This window comes from Sorex fumeus, unplaced genomic scaffold, assembly GCF_029834395.1.
Source record: "Sorex fumeus unplaced genomic scaffold, SorFum_2.1 ptg000100l, whole genome shotgun sequence".
NCBI classification, from domain to species: Eukaryota; Metazoa; Chordata; class Mammalia; order Eulipotyphla; family Soricidae; genus Sorex; species Sorex fumeus.
This window is the reverse complement of record NW_026606157.1, coordinates 7,194,116-7,212,382: the sequence shown is the minus strand read 5'-3', so window position 1 is coordinate 7,212,382 and position 18,267 is coordinate 7,194,116. Positions and strand designations below refer to the sequence as shown.

Below are 18,267 nucleotides of genomic sequence, written 5' to 3'. Positions count from 1 at the left end.
GGGAATTCCGTTTCGGCACCATGAATCAATCAGTGTTTTAGTTAGTGTTTGGGTACAGAAAATGTTACGGCCTTGTGGCAGCTCAATTAGTGCCACTTACCTGGCAAAGAAAATTGTGCGTAAGAGGAAGTCCAGGGACGATTTAAAACTTCCAAGGGTCTGGCATGTGATCTGGATCTCATGAACTGAGACGAACTGGAAACTACCTTAGTTTATTTAGACGGTGAAATGATAGAATTAATAGGAACCATGATTCAGTTAAAATGGAACAAACTAGTACTACAGGAATAGTATTAAGGCAGGGGAGCAGTGGTCTGTCCTACACAAACCTAGCAAGGCAAAAAAAATCAAATTAAACCCACTTCTGAATAATGGCTCACTTTTAAAATATTGAACCTTCTCCCTCCCCTCCTCTTCCCTCCCCTCCCCTCTTCTCCCCTCTCCTAGGCTTCCCTTCCCTCTCTTCTCTCTCCCTTCCTTTTTTTTTTCTTTTTGTCCACATCTGGTTGTGCCTAGGGCTTACTCCTGGCTCTGCCCTCAGGGATCATGCTTGGCAGGGCTTGGGGACCACACGGGGTGCTGGGATCAGACCCAACTCAGCAGCTTGGAAGGCAAGTGCTTTACCTCTCTTTTATTCCTCCAAAAATAGTGCCCAAAAGATACACCCAAATCCATGAGAAATTAGGAAGTTGATTTTTGGGTGCTGGGAGGGTGGTGGCCATTAGGTGCATTGGTTTTTGGGGTCACGCCCAGCTCAGGGGTTACTCTTGGCAGTGTCCAGGAGACCATCCGTGGTGCTGGGAATTGGACTAGGGCCAGCTGTGTGCAGACACGTGCCTTCACCCTTCACAGGGATCCCTGAGCACCCCTGGGTGTGGCCCACTCCCCCCCTTCCCACATTAAAAAAAAGATAAAAATGTAGAACTATTCATTAAAATGGGTAAGAGATGGAAGTTACACGGCATGAATGGGGTTAGCGAGACTTGAGAAAGGGGGTCAGGAGCTGAGAAACAGGGACTGTCACAGCCAGTGAGGTGGATGGAGAGGACAGACATACAGCGTGAAGGGCCGGCTCGGAGCCAGGAGGAGAGTGTGTCAGACATGAGTGAGCATCAGGAAAATGGAACCTGTTTGATGTCTTCAGAAATCGACGGTTACAGACAGCCTGGGTGGATGCAGTTGGTGGCTAAAACGGAGAGAAACCGTTTCAGGATGGGCAAAGGAGGAGAGAGCAACGAAGAAAGATGGCCTTTGGGCATCCTGACCCTGAAGGCAGGGAGACCCTAACAGGAGCCTTCTAAGAGGGGCCAGGAAAGAACAGAGGTGGGAGCAGGACCAGTGCTCACCCACACTCACACTTCCAGTCACATCTGCCCATCACGGAAAGGGTGCGGGGTGAGAGAACTGGAGAACGGGGAGATGCGTAGAGAACACGCATTGCTCAAGGTTTAATGGATGAGAGTAAAACAAAGATGAATAATCATGTCCCTGGACATGATGCTGATGGATTAGATTTTTTGTTAGGAAGGAGAGCAGGGTAGGCCTGATAGGTGATTTCCAAAATAAATGATGGAATTCTTTTTTCTTTTTTTCCTTTTTCGGGTCACACCCGGTGATGCTCACGGGTTACTCCTGGCTCTGTACTCAGGAATTACTCCTGGCGGTGCTTGGGGGACCATATGGGATGCCGGGGATCGAACCCAGGTCGACCACATGCAAGGCAAACGCCCTACCCGCTGTGCTATCGCTCCAGCCCCAATAAATGATGGAATTCTTAATTATCTGACAGAACGATTAAGAGGAAAACTTTCCAGGTGGGGAGAAAAGCGGCTAATTGGAAAATAAATGTGTTGTCTTTTAAAAAGCACAGGGTATTAGAATCATGTTGTCTAGGTAGAAATGCTACCTCCATGGGGGTGAGGGCAACAATACAGTGGGTAGGGCGCTTGCCTTGCACATGGCCAACCTGGGTTCCATCCTGGGCACCTGATATGGTCCCCCGAGCACCGCCAGGAGTGATCCCTGACAGCAGAGTCAGGAGCAAGCTCTGAGTACTATTGGATGTATCTCTGTCCCTATAACTCCCTTCAGAAAAAGAAAAAAAGAAAGAAAAGAAATTATACCTCTTGCATTAGTTACTTGCTCTGAGATGACACTGGGTAGAAGTCGCCACAGCTTAGCAAAGCACTGGACTCTTCGTCTCTTTAAAGAAGACTGAGAATTCCTAATTCATAGGATTTGGGGGCTGCTTGAAAGCTATGAGCACTGAATTTAGCAGCGGCTACAGCAAATTCTAGATACACACGAATCTTTCTAAAACTTGTAGGATTAAAAAAAAAAGTGGCAAGGGACAAAGCTCAAGAAGATAATCAGGAAACAGATGATGGTAGATCTGTTAGGGAAGTCAGCATTGTTCTCAGCATTAATTATAAAATAAAGTCTTACAATTATTAGATGAACTGAGGTCAGGCTTAATGCTGCTTAAAAAAAAAAAGCCTCCAGGAAGCATTTAATTATAATCTCCTGCTGATGAGGCCTTAAGGCAAAGGTACCTCAGTATTTACAGGCTAAGTAGGAGGCTAAAACTGTTAACCTTTAATTGCACAATTAAAAAAAAAAAAGATTACGACATTTGGCAATACAATGCATTCAGTGCTTTCCATTAAGATTACTGCTAAACTTCAGCTTTCTAGTTTTTAAATGTGTGTTTTGGTGTTTATTTTTTTCAGTATTTTTTTTAAAGTACATTGATAGTATGGTAATTCTCTGCTTTCAGTATAGAAAGCTCTTTTCACTCTGCCACCAAAGCAAACAAAACATGTAAGAATGAACTGATCAGCCAGTGAATCTGTCCTGAGAGCATTGTAAGGGTCGAGTTTGACACCATGGTTTGCAACTGACGGATCTAAGGAAATCTACCAAGGGAGCTGTGGTCTCTAACCTTTATAACCTTTTGTTACAGTTTGAAAGGATAAAGTTTTCTCTAGTCTATTAAAAAAAAATAGCAATTTGCCTTTCAGACCCGGCTTGATTCACCCGTTCTGGTGCTTAGGGGCTACCCCAGACTGGCTGTGGCTGCCAGGAGGGTCCCCGTGCTGGGAACCGGGTAGAGGGGGGTGGAGGGGGTGAAGGGGTGGGTTGGGGGGGAAATCCAGGTCTGGCTTACCCCGTGCAAGGAGCGAGCTGCAGCCTCTTGAGCCACTGCCCTGCCCTGGTTCCTTGTTTGGAAAAAGTCTTTTTCTAGTCTCTTCGGGAAGAGTTCAACTCCACATTTCAAGTGAGTAATATTCTCTGTATAGACAGCAATTTGGGCTTCAAGAAAACTCTGGCTCGCCACTGCCAGGGACACAGTAATTAAACCTGGGAGTGGGGTGGGGGAGAGCAGGGGCGAGGGGTTACTCTCAAGCAGTGCTCAGGTGTCTCATCTGCATTTGGGGGTGGCGGATGTTTGAGGGGCCACCCTCCAGCGGGCCTCAGGGCTCCCTCGGACTCTGTGCTCAGGGATCACACTTGGGGGGCCACCCGGGGTGCCGGGCACTGCAACCCTGATCAGCAGTGGACAAAGGCCAGTGCCCCGCCCGTTGGACTATCACCCCTGCCCCGTCCCCGAGTGTTCCTAACGTGAAAAGCGTCCTGATGATTTCCACGTGAGGGGTTTCCCATTGCTGAAGAATCTACGGGCACCGGAGATGAATTTAGGGGCACTGTGGACGAATCTAGGGGCATTGCAGCCAAATCCAGGGGCAGTGCAGAACAATCTCGGGGCATTGCAGAAGAATCTAAGGGCACTGCAGACGAACCAAAGGGCACTGCAGACGAATCTAGGGACATCGCAGAACAACCTAGGAGCATTGCAGACGAACCTAGGGGCTCTGTAAACGAATCTAAGAGCACTGCAGACGAATCTAGGGCCATTACAGACAAATCCAGGGGCACTGCAGAACCACCTCGGGGCACTGCAGATGAATCCAGGGTCTTTGCAGACGAACCTAGGGGCACTGCAGACGAATCTAGCGGCACTGCAGACGAATGTAGGGGCACTGCAGAACCTAGGGGCACTGCAGACGAACCTAGGGGCACCGCAGAACAACCTCGGGCACTGCAGATGAATCCAGGGTCTTTGCAGACGAACCTAGGGGCACTGCAGGCGAATCTAGCGGCACTGCAGAGGAACCTCGGAGCATTGCAGACGAATCCAGGGCCACTGCAGAACCACCTAGGGGCGCTCCCTTCTACCCGGAATTGCTTGGCACGGTCGCGCGAGCCTTCGGATTGCGTGTTCCGGGGGGCTGGCCGGCACGGCTCCGGGCAAGGGTCTGTAGGTGTGTCCCGCGTCCTCCTCCGGCCCGGCCGTTAGATCACGTCCCCGTAGCAGCCCAGCACCAGGGCCGGGTGTGCGGGCTGTCGGGGTGCGGGGGTGCGGGTGGTGGTGGAGCCTGGCTCGCTTCTCCCAGCGGCCGGGACCCCGGCAGCAGGTGCGGGGCCCGAAGGGCACCTGCACTTCTCTCCCCCCGCGGGGCTCGCGGCCACACCTGCCCGCCCGTCACTGCACACGCGCCTGGCGGCGGCGGGGCCAGAGATGCGGCTCCGACCAGCACCGAGCGGCCCGGGGCGGCCACGTCGTCGGGCGGGCGAGCTCGGGTTGGATGATGCCGGGCTCGACGCCCCGCCCTGCCCCGGCCCCGCCCCTTCCGCCGCCGCCCGGGGAGCGCCGAGCGGTCGATGCGGCCTCCACGCCCCGGGCGCCGCCATCTTGGGGGGGGCGGCGGGCGCGCCGCGGCTTGGACTCCGCTTGCGTGTTTTTCCCGCGCCGCCGGGTCGGGTCGGGTCGGAAGAAGCCCCCGGGCCCGCTCCTCCGGCTGCCTCTCCGGGATGAGGCGGCAGCGCCGGCGCGGGGCCGCTCCGCTCCCCCCCGGCCAGTGAGTGGCGGCGGCGGCGGCGGCGGCGGCGCTGCTGTCAGTTGGCGGCGCGCGTGCCCGCCGCGCGCGCGTCCCCGCGGCCCGCGCGCGCCCCCCGCGGCCTCGCGCGCGCCCGGCCCGGCCCGGCCCGCCCCTCCCCCACCCCCTCCGCGCCGGGCGCCGGGCGCCGGGCGCAGCGGGCGCGCTTGTTTGTCTCCGCAGGAGCCCGGGCAGCGCCCAGCCCCGACGATGCCCGGGAAGCTGAAGGTGAAGATCGTGGCCGGGCGCCACTTGCCCGTGATGGACCGAGCGAGTGACCTGACCGACGCCTTCGTGGAGGTGGGTGCCGCGCGCCGTCCGTCCGCGGAGCACCCCGGCCCCCACCCCGCGCTCCTCGGCCCCCAGCCCCCCGGCCCGCTGGGTGCGGTGCAGCCGCCTGGTGTGGGGGTGGGGGGGAGGGCGCAGGCCACCTGCAGGCGGGAGATGCCGGGGCGTGGCCGCGCGGGGACACCCACGCCACCCGGACTTGCACACCCAGACACACGCACCCAGACACACGCACACACGCGCCCAGACACATGCACCCAGGCACATGCACCCAGGCATGCACCCATGCACACAGGCACGCGAGCCCAGACACACGCACCCAGACACATGCACCCAGACACACGCACACACGTGCCCAGACACGTGCACCCAGACACACGTGCACACGCACCTAGAGACACACGCACTCAGCCACACACACACATGCACCCAGACACTCACCCAGACACGCGTACCCAGACACATGCACACATACACACACACCCAGACACACGTACACATGCACCCCAGACACATGCACCCAGGCACACGCACCCAGACACATGCACACAGACACATGTACACACACACCCAGACACATGCACACAGACACACGTACACATGCACCCAGACATATGCACCCAGGCACACGCACACTCACTCACACCCAGACACATGCATGCACACACACCCAGACACACGCACCCAGAAACACGGACACGTACACATGTACCCAGACACACACACATACAGACACGCACAGACACACACCTAGACACATGCATACAAGCACACATATGCACACATACACAATACAAATACGCACAGACATACAGATCCAGATACACGCACACCCACACACTCACACACAGATACACACGTGCGTCCTCATGGGGCGCGGGGGCTTCTCACCCCAGCGTGATGGGGAGGGAGGCTGAGGAGGTGTGTGGCCCCCTGGGCCCTGGCGGGTCTGCCTGCTGGGGAGAAGCCCTGGGGTGTGTGGACGGTTTTCGGAATCCTCCCCGATTCCCAGAGAATTCCCGGAGAGCCAGCAGCCACCCGTGCTGTGCGCCTGGTGTTTACCGCCCAGAGGCGGGAGCACAGGGAATGCGAGGGATTGATTGACCTGGCAAAATGGCTTTGGAAACCGCAAGGTTCCTTTCAAGCTCATGCAAATCCGCAGGAGTTTAAAGCCCTGAAGGAAAAATAATAAATCCAGAGTGTGAGAGAAGCCAGGTGAAATATTTTCATAAAAAAGTCGACGTAACTAGCCTGAGAATGGGCACCGAGCAGCTGTTGGAGTTTAGAAGTGACCGATGATACCCCGGGATCTTCCTCCCGGTTTCAGCTCTTTCAGCTCGGTACGCAATTTTCTTGCGGGGGAGGGGGAGGGCAGAGCCCTGGCACTTTCTCCCTAAATCCGTCCACGCCAGCGACTTAATCTCGATTTCATTGTCACGGCCCAGAGCGGGTTCTGGGGCCCTAGAGCCCCCTGGGGTAGACTCGGCTTGCAGGTGACCGAGCCATCCAGGTTAGGCTCATGACTGGCCCACAGCATGTCTCGTCTCTTTATTGCCAGGTGCGTGCTAGATATTTTTGGGGGGTGGGGATTGGGCCTCGGCCCGCCGTGCTCAGGGAACCAGGGCAGGAACCAGTTTCCAGCAGTCCCGCCGTTTGCTCTGACTGAGCTGGCTCCCGAAATCCTCTCTGGGTCTCAGTCTTTCCCCGGGCACTGACCTGGGAGCTGAAGCCTTGGGACTCAGCGATCTGCCTGAGGCGCTTGGTTAAGCCTGTGGACTCCCAGAGCCTGCTGGGCCGTCATTGGTGTCTGGAGGGCCCCTCCGGCACACGCTGAGGGGGGTAGACAGGGATCTGGGAGTCGCGTCCACTCTGTCCTGACTGAAGGCAGGAAGCCTTCCTTAGGAAAGGGACATTTTGGTTGGCCTTGAAGGATTTTCCCAAGCAGAGGGACCGACACAGCGCACGGAGTGAAAGACGTGGAGGCGGGGGAGGGGCTGAAGGATGAGGCCAGAAGGGTGGATGAAGGACGAACCCCATTTTCTGGAAGAAAGGATTCGCCGTATATTTGGTAAGGGGGGGCGTATTTCAGTGGCTCAGGTTGGTGTCTGTTAGGGGGCTTGAATCGGGAGGGCCTGGAGAGATGGGGCCCAGGCATGGAGCCCACTTACGAGGGAGGCGTGAATTTCATGTGGGCCCCTATGCTCGGGGCGGGGGACCCCAGGGGCACCTCCTGGGTGTGTCAGGCTTTGAAGATCGCCTGGTGCTTGCTGGCGAGGGAGGGGTGTCCCCATCCAAGGGGGACTCCTCCATTCCTTCTTTCTACAACTAGTGCCTGGGCATCTGCTCTCTGCCCGGCTGGTGCCAGCCACTGGACAAAACAGACTTGAGTTTGGCCTTTGTGGAACGGCTGGGTTCTGTGTGAGCGATGGACTTTAAAAAGCCAATGAATTAGGTATGTTTAGGGACAGTGGTGTCCGGAAAGGAAAAAAGGAGCTGAGGAGGCCCCCCACCCCCAGCCCCCGGGGGTGTCAGGGGAAGACATGCCAGCCAGGAGGGAGCCTGGTGCCAGGGAGTGTGTGTGTGTGTGTCTGTGTGTGTGTGTGTCTGCACGTGTGTGTGTTTGTGGGGGGCAGAGGAGGGAGTCTCAGCAGAGTGAAGACCGTGGACATGCGCTGTTTTTTAGAAATTTATTTTTTATTGAATCACCGTGAGCCACAGTTCCAAAGCGTTCCTGTTCGCGATTCAGCCATACAGTGACGGAACACCCTTCCCTCCACCAGTGCACACTCTCCACCACCAGCGTCCCCAGGATCACCCTCCACCCCCATCCCAGACCTTCCTCTGCCTCTAGGGCAGACAGTTTTCCCCATCCTCTCTCTCTCTCCTTTTGGGCGACGGGCGCCGTTTTGGGAAGCAAAGGGAGCCGTGTGCTGAGGGAGGAGCGCGGCAGCGGCAGACGGGCGGAGAGTTGGACGAGGAGCCCCTGGTGGTCGACCAGTTGGGAGCCCCGAGGTGATGGTCTCGATGATGGAGGGAAGTGGGCAGAATCCGGGTAGGTTTCGGAGCTGGACCCGAGAGGGTTTGTTGGTGGGTCGTCACGGGGGACTAGGGACCAGATGAAAAGGTGACTGAGCTTTGCTGGAGGCGGGGGTGGGGGGGGGGAGGTAGGATTTCCCGAGATCCTTGTGCTTGAGGGAGGTGAAGCAGGTAGGGGAGAATCGTCCCTCTGCGTCCGACCTGTGGGGCTGTCCCCAGGGCCTTGGCATGGACTGTCCGGAGGAAGTTGGGTTTGCTGCGGTGTTGGGAGAGGGGTCGGAGTGAGGACTGAGCCCACGTAGCCGGCCTGGCTCGCCCCACAACTCAAGCAGTGGCGTCACACCCCTTCTGGAATTGTAAGCAAGTATTGTAACACCTGCATTTCAGTATGTTCATGACGGTACGCTGTGATCAGACTGAGTTATGAATATTTATTGAGCCTTTTCTCTTGGCATCAGATACTACTACGCGCTGAGGATGTAGCGGAGTAGAAAGTTTCCTTTCGTCACAGACCTTAGGTTTTTGTGGGAGGACGGAGGCATCGTAAAGATGATCAGAGAAAGAGAGTACGCCTCGTGGAGGAAGTCAGATGGGGTGCAGAGCCACAAGTGTCTTGCTTTTGTGACTAACTGGGTGATTACGACTCCTCGCCGCAGAGAGGTGGATAGTCCGATTTTGTCATCTCAGAGTGGCCTTCATTGCCGTTGGCGGAATGATCTTCCAAAATAACCAGCTCATGGGAAAAGATGTAGCTGATAGGTATCTATCAGAATGCCATCATTTCCTATCTCTAAACTAAGGTTCTAGGAAGGATTTTTTTTTTCCTCATGTGACTTTGAAAATCATGACACAGGACAGGTGTTCAAGTGCAAGACAATTTTAGGACATTAGCTTCTTTGCCTCTGAATACTAATACTGTTATCCCTCAAAAAGTCCATTGGCGGGACTGAGAGGTAGTAGGGGGATTAAGGGGCTTGTGTCCGACCAGCCAGGCTCGAGTCCTGGTATCACATGTGGTCCCCGAACATCGCCAGTTGTCCCTCCTGAGCACAGAGCCAGGAATAGCCTGAGCACCAGTGGGTGAGTCATCCCACCTCCCCCCCGTCCCCGCCTGCCCCCGTCTTTAGGAACCTCTAAAGCTGTTCCGTTTCTTTTCTAAAACTCCTGACGTGGAGTCTGAGAAGAGAGCATGGTCCTTGGAAGCCTCGAGATTGAGGAGGTCTGTTAGAGGAGGAAGAACTGAGGGAGGGGGCGGGGGTCATCGCCAGCCAGAGGGAGAGAAATCCGGAAAGTGAAGCCTCAAGGCAAGAAAGGAAGTTTCTAGAAAGGCAAGCCCTCCTCCGTCACGTGGCACTGAGGTCAAATCTGAGAATCACAAGACTGGACACCTTGAGTTGGTTACTGATCCCGGCAAGAGGTTCTGAAAAAAAAAAAAAGCTCGGAGATGTTAGAACATATTTGTGTGCTAATAGGCATAATCCGGCTGAAAGGGAAAGATTACTGCAGGAAGGGGCCCGCCGGGGATTGGAGTGTAATAAAGCGATCGCTTGTGGGATGCAGAACCTCAGGACCCAACGGATAAGCTCCGCGGGTAGGGCGGTAGGAACCTGCCCTGGCCACCACAGGCTGTCCTTGTCTTGGGTGCCCGGGAGGGGGTGGGGTGGGGGGGGTGAGAAATTCCGCAGGTTGAGAGGAAAAGAGGATTTTGCGGGTGACGAGGTCAAACTTGGTGAAAGCAGAAGGAGAAAGAAAGCCTGAGGAGCTGCAGGGAGGCCTCTGGTCCTGGCGGCGTGGAGAGGACGATTTGACTGCAGAGTCGGGAGGGAGGAGGTTGTACCCTCGGAGCCCCTCCCCTGCCGGTGCCGACCGACCCATTCGCGTCCCTGGTGCTTCGCAGCTCCCACAACCACACGCTTCGAGTCGTCTTTATTGAGCCCCACGCTCTCTGACAGGCCCTGCCAGGAAGCAGTGGGGTTTATTCCTAAGCTTGCCTACAGAACTCTGCTGTTGCAGTTGATTGATTGATTGATTTTTTTTTTTGCTTTTTGGGTCACACCCGGTGATGCTCAGGGTAACCCTCCTGGCTCTGCGCTCAGGAATTACTCCTGACGGTGCTCGGGGACCATATGGGATACTGCGGATCGAATCCCGGTTGGTCGTGTGTAAGGCAAATGCCCTGTCCAGTGTGCTATCCCTCTGGCCCCTGTTGCAGTTGATTTAAATTCCATATAAATGACTAAAATCGTGTGAAAAGGCAGTTTGTAACACAATGTAAAGACTTTAGATTCTTTTTTTTTTTTGCTTTTTGGGTCATACCCGGCGATGCACAGGGGTTACTCCTGGCTCTGCACTCAGGAATTACCCCTGGCGGTGCTCAGGGGACCATATGGGATACTGGGAATTGAACCCAGGTCAGCCACATGCAAGGCAAACTCCCTACCCGCTGTGCTATCTCTTCAGCCCCAGACTTTAGATTCTTTTTTTTTTTTTTTTTTTTTTTTTTCACGCTTTCTTTATTATATAATTTATCAGTTGGCACTTTCATAGTTCCATTGTTGCAAATAACAGTATAATAAACATAGGAGATGGAGATTGGACTCTTGTGTCAATGTTTTAATATTCTTTGACTAGTTATCCAAAAGTGGGATTACTGAATTTCAATAAAATTTTATCTTACCTTCTTAAGGAAGCTCTAGAGTATTTTTCCAAAGCAGTTGTACCACTTTCTCCCTCAGTATTATCTGCATACTCTCTCCAATGTCATGGATATTTTCTTTTTTTTTTTTTTTTTTTTTAATTTATTTATTGAATCACTGTGGGAAAGGTTACAAAGCTTTCAGGTTTATGTCTCAGTCATGCAAATATCAAACACATTTCCCTTTACCAATACTTATTTTTTACCATGAAGAACCCCAATAAAACCCCACCCCCCACCCCTCCCCGTCCCTGTGAAGCAGATGAATTCTAGTTAACACTCTATCTGCTTTGATTAGATTCATTGTTTCAATAAAAGATTCACCACTATTATTTAGAGTTTACCCCCCCCCCCCCAAATCAGACATGCTGAAAAAGCATTGTGAAGTGATTTGCTTTCTACGGCTGGGTTCAAGAATTAAATGTTGGTTTTGGATTTCTGCTCTTTTACCTATTGACCCTGGAAGTATTTCTACTGAAAGTCAGATAGTTAAGAAATTGGTTTCTGTGTTCTGAAGTCCTGGCCGTGCTGGAGAGCCGCTCGCGGGGGGCAACTGGTGATCTTGGTAGGGCGTGAAGGACGGACCAGAGCGCCCCCCTTCCCATGAGGTTTTAGTCGCCCCCACACTCCCGGCTCATACCTGCTGTCCACAAGGCTCCCATGTGGCCGCCATCTTTCTTTCCAGAGAGGAGAGGGCGAATGGGGCAACACCCTTTCCCCTCCGGCAGACTTGATGGCCTGGATCAATGCATAGTCCTTTCACTTTTCTGCTCCAAGCTGCTGGGTTCTGCATTAAGTCCTTGTGCTTCTGGGGCCGTGGCTGTGCTGGAGAGCCGCTCGTGGGGGGCAACTGGTGACCTCGGTAGGGCGTGAAGGACGGACCAGAACGCCCCCCTTCCCATGAGGTTTTAGTCGCCCCCACACCCCCCGGCTCATATCTGCTGTCCACAAGGCCCCCATGTGGCCGCCATCTTTCTTTCCAGAGGGAGGAGGGCGGAAGGGAGCAACACCCTTTCCCCTCTGGGCAGAAATGATTGCCTGGATTAATGCATAATCCTTTCACTTTTCTGCTCCAAGCTGCTGGGTTCTGCATTAAGCCCTTGTGCTTCTGGGGCTGTGGCCGTGCTGGAGAGCCGTTCGTGGGGGGCAACTGGTGACCTCGGTAGGGCGTGAAGGACGGACCAGAACGCCCCCCTTCCCATGAGGTTTTAGTCGCCCCCACACTCCCGGCTCATACCTGCTGTCCACAAGGCTCCCATGTGGCCGCCATCTTTCTTTCCAGAGAGGAGAGGGCGAGTGGGCAACACCCTTTCCCCTCCAGCACAGACTTTAGATTCTTAATGGGGAAAAAATTTGGGAAAAGTCTAGGATTTTTTTTCTTTTTATTTATTTATTTATTTTATTTTTTTGCTTTTTGGGTCACATCTGGCAGTGCACAGGGTACTCCTGGCCCTGCACTCAGGAGTTACCCCTGGCAGTGCTCAGGGGACCATATGGGATGCTGGGAATTGAACCCAGGTCGGCCGCGTGCAAGGCAAATGCCTTACCCGCTGTGCTATCTCTCCAGCCCCTTTTTTTCTTTTTAAAACAAGCAGTTTTCAGTTCTACTTTCATATACAAAGCCCCCCTCCCGACCCCCCAGAAATTGCAGGTGATAAATTATACCAAAAAATGGCCCAACATTCACAAATAAGAGAACGAGTATTTGTTTTAACCTCAAAATGTCTACCATTTGTATCATTTTAAACAATTTTCTGATTTATCCAGATTATTTGGTTAAATAATTCAATAACGGTCCTGACTGCATTGGCTGAGGGAATCCCAGCTCTATGTGGCGAGAGGAGTTTAGAAAAACAGTGATGGGGGGCTGGAGTGATAGCACAGCGGGTAGGGCGTTGGCCTTGCACGTGGCGATCTGGGTTCGATTCCCAGCATCCCATATCGTTTCCCCGATCACCCCGAGGAGTGATTCCTGAGTGCAGAGCCAGGAGTAACCCCTGTGCAATGCCCGGATGTGACCCCCCCCCAAAAAAAAGAGAAAAAAAAAAGAAAAACAGTGACGACCAAATGATATTTTAGGTGGTTATTTTGTTTTGTCTTGGGGCCACCTGGGGGATTCTCAGGGATCACTCCTGGGGACTCAGGGAACCTGCGTTGGCTGCGGGCCAGGCCAGTGCCCACCCGCCGTCCTACGGCTCCAGCCCTGAGATTGTTCTTCTGCTGGGACTCTCCAGCACAAGTACGGTGGGGTTCTGTGTTAAGGGAAGCTTTCAGAGAAACATACCTCACTGTTTGTGTGCAGGTCACCAACTGGCAAACAACACGATCCTTTCGTGTTTTTCTACATGTCTTTGGGGGAACAGGGAGATGAAAAGGAATTCATATTTAACGAGCGTTTTCTATGGAGCAGACATTTTGCTCGGTCTCTACATGCATTATTTCACATAATGAGGAGGAAGCAGCCTTAAATAACAGGTTAAATAAGTTTCTCAAGCTAATTTAGCTAATGAGCGGGGAAAGTGAAGGCTCTCGCTTTACCCGAGAATCTCATTAAAATCCCTGATGTTCTTTAACAAAGTTGTAAGGCAGCCATTTAATTGCCGAGTAATAAAATCTCCTTTGAATTAAATGAGACCGAATGAACTGTGATTACTCTTGTTTTTTTGCTCTCTAGTAGAAGGCGAAGCGTCACCGCCTGGGCAGAACGTGCCCTTTCTCTCCGAAAACTGAATTTGGTGTACCGTCCTCCGTCCGTTTGCTCGAGCGGGCACCAGCAATGTCTCCATTGTGAGACTTGTTGTTACTGTTTTTGGCATATCGAATACACCACCGGTAGCTTGCCAGGCTCTGCCATGCGGGTGAGATACTCTCGGTAGCTTGCCGGGCTCTCTGAGAGGGGTGGAGGAATCGAACCTGGGTCGGCCGCGTGCAAGGCAAATGCCCTCCCCGCTGTGCTGTCGCTCCATTTCTTTATGTGTCCTAAAACAGACACTACACCAGGGCATCTGTTTCAGGCCTTGGGTTTCTAAGAATTTCTTGGGCAGACGGGATTATGAATGGAAGCTGTTCAGCAGCCCAGTGTTCACTGGCCAGTTTTTTTCTGCTTTTTTTTCTGTTGCCGTTTCTTGGACGTTCTTCTGGAAATAATCTGTGCGCATGCAGGCGTGCGATGTGCCCCTCAGAGTATTTTGCGTCTCTCCTCTTTCTTCTTGTAGCATGACACACGTTGGAGAACGATCTGCTGGGTCATCGTTCCCTCTTGCACCTGAGCACTGAGAGCTGAGCTTCTCCTCACCTTAATTCTGCCACTTCCCCAAACCCAGGTTATCTAGTTCCTTCCCGGCCTGTTGCCACTCTCACCCTGCTTCTGTGTCCATGGCGTACCTCCGTGCGAACCTCAAGGACGTAGGCATACGTTTTGGATACGTCCAAGTGTGGGCATGTTTTTTATTGTCATTTTTGGGCTGCCCCCGGCGGCACTCAGGGCTGACTCCTGGCTCTGTGCTCAGGGATCACTTCTGTCGGGGCTCTGGGGACCATTTGTGGTGCTAAGTATCAAATCTGGGTCGGCTGCTCTCTCTCCAACCCAGCAGTCGGTGGAGATCACTCTGATTAATACTGCCACCAGCAGAGCCCAAGAATGTTTTGCCAGCATTCAATGATCACAATCATCCTGTTGTTGTTGTTCGTCGATTGCCTTGAGCAGGCCCCAGTAACGTCTCCTTCACCCTAGCCCTGAGATTTTTAAAAGTGCCATATTCAAGGCTCTTTCAGGGTTAGGAGAATGAGACCCATCATTGTTACTGGTATTTGGCATGCATATTGGGCACGCCACGGAGAGTTTGCCAGACTCTGCCATGTGGGCAGGTTACATTCGGTAGCCTGCCAGGTTGTCCACAGTAAGAATGAGATAATAAGATGTCCGGGAGCTGGGTTTTATAGTCTCTGGGTCTTGGCGGTTGATGGGATTACACAGCGCCAGGGGGCAGTTGGTGGGTGTGACCCCTGCCTACTGGAAGATGGAGGATCTGGGTGGAGGATGCTCAGCCCTTATCCTAGCAGGCTTGGAGATCTCAGCCCCGGGACTTGCATGCCTTTGTTCCTCTGCCAGTACCTTCATGCGTGTGGAGAGTGGTCTCAGCATGGTGGTGGCTGGTTCTGGAGGTCTTCAGCTACCGGGGCCCTGCTCAGGGTGGGGAGGGAAATGGGGAGGGAAACTCAACCCTCCCCCCCTCCAAGAGACCAGGTGAGGACTACCAGGTGCGGGGGCCGGAGACTGGCGCCAGCATTGTGTTCTCAAATTAAAAAAATTTTTTTTAATCTTTTCCAGCCTGATAATAAAAAAATGTTGGTTTAGTTTTAATTGCTCTTGTTGTGAATGAGGTTGTTCATCTTAAACTACATCTCTCTCTTCATTTGTCTAGTTGTGTCTTTTGCCCATTTTTGTTGTTTCGTGGATGATCTTATACTGGATGCTGTGTAAGAATTGTCTAGAAATTGAGGAAATTTGGCAAGTATTTTCTCAGTTTCTTATGTAGTTTACCTTTTTTTTCATGTAGTTTACTTTTTTCCTTACCGTGTTTGAAAAAATTTCAGAATCTTTTATGCCCCTTTATCAGAATGCCGTCGAATTTTACCACATGGACGGTGGTATGCATGATCATTGCAAAGGAATGATAAACCAGTTAGAAATGTATACAGAGGAGAAATATCAGACAAAAAAACACTGTCCTCCCGTTGTTCATCGATTTGCTCGAGTGGGCCCAGTAATTTCTCCATTTTGAGACTTGTTGTTACTGTGTTTAGCATATTGAATACGTCATGGGTAGCTTGCCAGGCTCTGCCATGTGGGCGAGATCTTGCTGGGCTCTCTGAGAGGAGCGGAGGAATCGAACCTAGCTCAACCAGTCTGGCTGCATGCAAGGCAAACGCCCTACCGCTGTGCTATCGCTCCAGAAATACCATCGTGGGTATTTTTCCTTAGAATAAAGTTTCTAGACCGTTCAATGATATCAGCAATGCTGTAAAAGCGGAAATAAGATTACCGCTCAGAAAGGAAAAGGATTTCATGTAGATCACATCTCTACCGCGTGCAACACTCTCTAGTGTAGTCTGAGGTTAGGAAAAAGACTCCATGGTGATGACGGACAGAAACAGTGAAAAGCGAGACAGTTCCTCGGGCCTCACTCCACTTGGCCTCCCTCACTTCCTTACTTTTGGACCTTTGCGACTTAGTGCCTGCCAAGATTTGCTGGGAGGTGAGATCGTTTCCCTGCCAACCCCTTTTCATTGTCCCTAAAGATAGGATCATAAAAGTATTAATGAAAGTCGTTGATGGCTGGTGACCCGGGCGAAGCAGATCGGGGATTTGAAAGTGCCGGAGGTCATAGAATACGAAAGTCTGCCAGTCAGTTCTCAGCCGCGTGCAGCGCTGACCCGGGTGGGCTGGTCAGCTGCCTCCGTAGCTTCTGATTTGGCCTCTCTGGGCGTCTTCGTCTTTGCCTGGGAAAGTGTTCCCTGAGGGCCCCTCGGCCCGATGCCTGCTGCTGGGCCTCTGACACGGGAGCGCGTCAGGGGGGACCTCGTTCTGGGCTTGTCCACACCCCTGGGCTCCCCTGGCTTTCTTTCGTGGCTGGAGGGGATCGTTGGCTCCCAGTCCTGACTCACCGCCCCCCAGCCGCACGACTCAGCCTGACCTTTACTGACACTGATCCTCATCTCTGCATTAATCTCTTGTTTGCTTTTAGGTCAAATTCGGCAATACCACCTTCAAAACAGACGTGTATCTCAAATCCCTCAACCCGCAGTGGAACTCGGAGTGGTTTAAATTTGAGGTAAGTTTGGTTTTTTTAGTTTCTAAAGGGTCCCCTCTCCCCGCCCCGCTTTCTATTTATTTTTATTTATTTATTTTATTTTTGGGTCACACCCAGCGACGCACAGGGATTACTCCTGGCGGTGCTCGGGGGACCCTATGGGATGCTGGGAATCGAACCCGGGTCGGGCGCGTGCAAGGCAAACACCTTACCGGCTGTGCTATCTCTCCCTCCCCTGCCTTTTTAAAATTGAATCCTGTGCCTGCCTCCTTTCACTTCGCCAAGTGCTGCCAGGTGCGGCCAGGTTATAGCCGGCATCAGAATTTCTTCCTGACGGCTGTTGCACTGTGTGCACACACGTCCATCCTCTTCCCCGTTGCTTGCCTGTCTTCGTGCCCCTCGGCTCCGGCCTGGCCTTGGTCTGGCTGGCCCCGGTCTGGCGTCTGTGAAAGCCGCAGGGAGCGTTGGTGCCTGAGCTCTCACTTCTGCTGGGTAGAAGCCCAGAGGCGGAATCCCCAGGTCTCGGGGAGAAGTTTAGTTGCTGAGGAACCGCCAGGCTTGTCAGTGGCGGCTGTATGATTTCCCGTGCCACTGCTCTTGGGGGTGAGGGTATCAGTGTGTTCCTGCCCCCACTCCCTCTGCCAGTCGTTCCTGATGGAGTGAGACCACGGAGGGATCTTCAGAAGAACAGTTGATGTCAGGACGGAACTTCTTTGATTACATGTCCCGACAAAGCGGTAGTGGTAGAGTGACCAGCGACAGGTGGGGCTGAATGGACTGGCTCTCGCAGCCGTTGTTTTCACGTTTTGTTGAGGGAAAACTCAGACATGCACACAAATATATTAGCATATTGAACTCTCCGTCGTCAAATTTGTCTACGTTCTGCTGTTCTTGTTTCATTTATTACCTGGCCCCATTTTGAAATATTTCGGGGCAAAACCAAGATACTACCTGTTGGAGTACAAAGAGCTTAGGTTTATCTGGTTACACCCATCAATCTGGTTACACCCATCACAGTGCTCCTGAGGCACTTCCGTTGTGTTTATCTGTAAACAGTCTTCCCTATGCTCTCCTTCCCACCCAGTTAATCAGCTTTCCCCTTAATCAGACTGTTAATTTGTAAGATCAGTTTCCCAGAAATCTATGATTTTATATGTATGAGTGAAATATTGCCTTTTTCCTCTCCTTATGCCTTATGAACAGTTTACCTTAAAGTAATATCCTTTTTGTATAGATACAGAAAGACCGTTAACATTATGCTTTGTAACTTAGGATTTGATTGGCCTTGGATATTATTCACTCCCAGGCATCTGCTTTCTCGACTTAAGCCTCAGTTGCCCTGAGTTCCTCACACCCCAAAAGCAGGGTCCCGACGAGGGACCGAATGGACCCAGGGCAAGCGGTGAGCTACCCTGGCAGCGAAATGGGCCAGGCCAAAGTGCCACGATTCTTAACTATAAATTAAGAGTTTGATCATAGACAAATGCTGTCATGATCC

At 52.6% G+C, this 18,267-nt stretch overlaps 1 protein-coding gene across 16 annotated transcripts in view; it reads left to right on the top strand.

Moving 5' to 3' along the window:
- Window positions 1-5,128: 5,128 nt before the first annotated feature.
- The window catches only part of C2CD5 (C2 calcium dependent domain containing 5), a 92,803-nt gene continuing 79,664 nt past the window's right edge, over window positions 5,129-18,267 (top strand). For all 16 annotated transcript variants that reach the window (XM_056134671.1, XM_056134666.1, XM_056134659.1 and 13 more), the window contains exons 1-2: window positions 5,129-5,237; window positions 16,704-16,790. In XM_056134671.1, coding sequence (XP_055990646.1) covers window positions 5,148-5,237; window positions 16,704-16,790 — 177 coding nt within the window. In that variant the 5' untranslated portion in view covers window positions 5,129-5,147. The remainder of the gene's footprint in view (window positions 5,238-16,703; window positions 16,791-18,267) is intronic.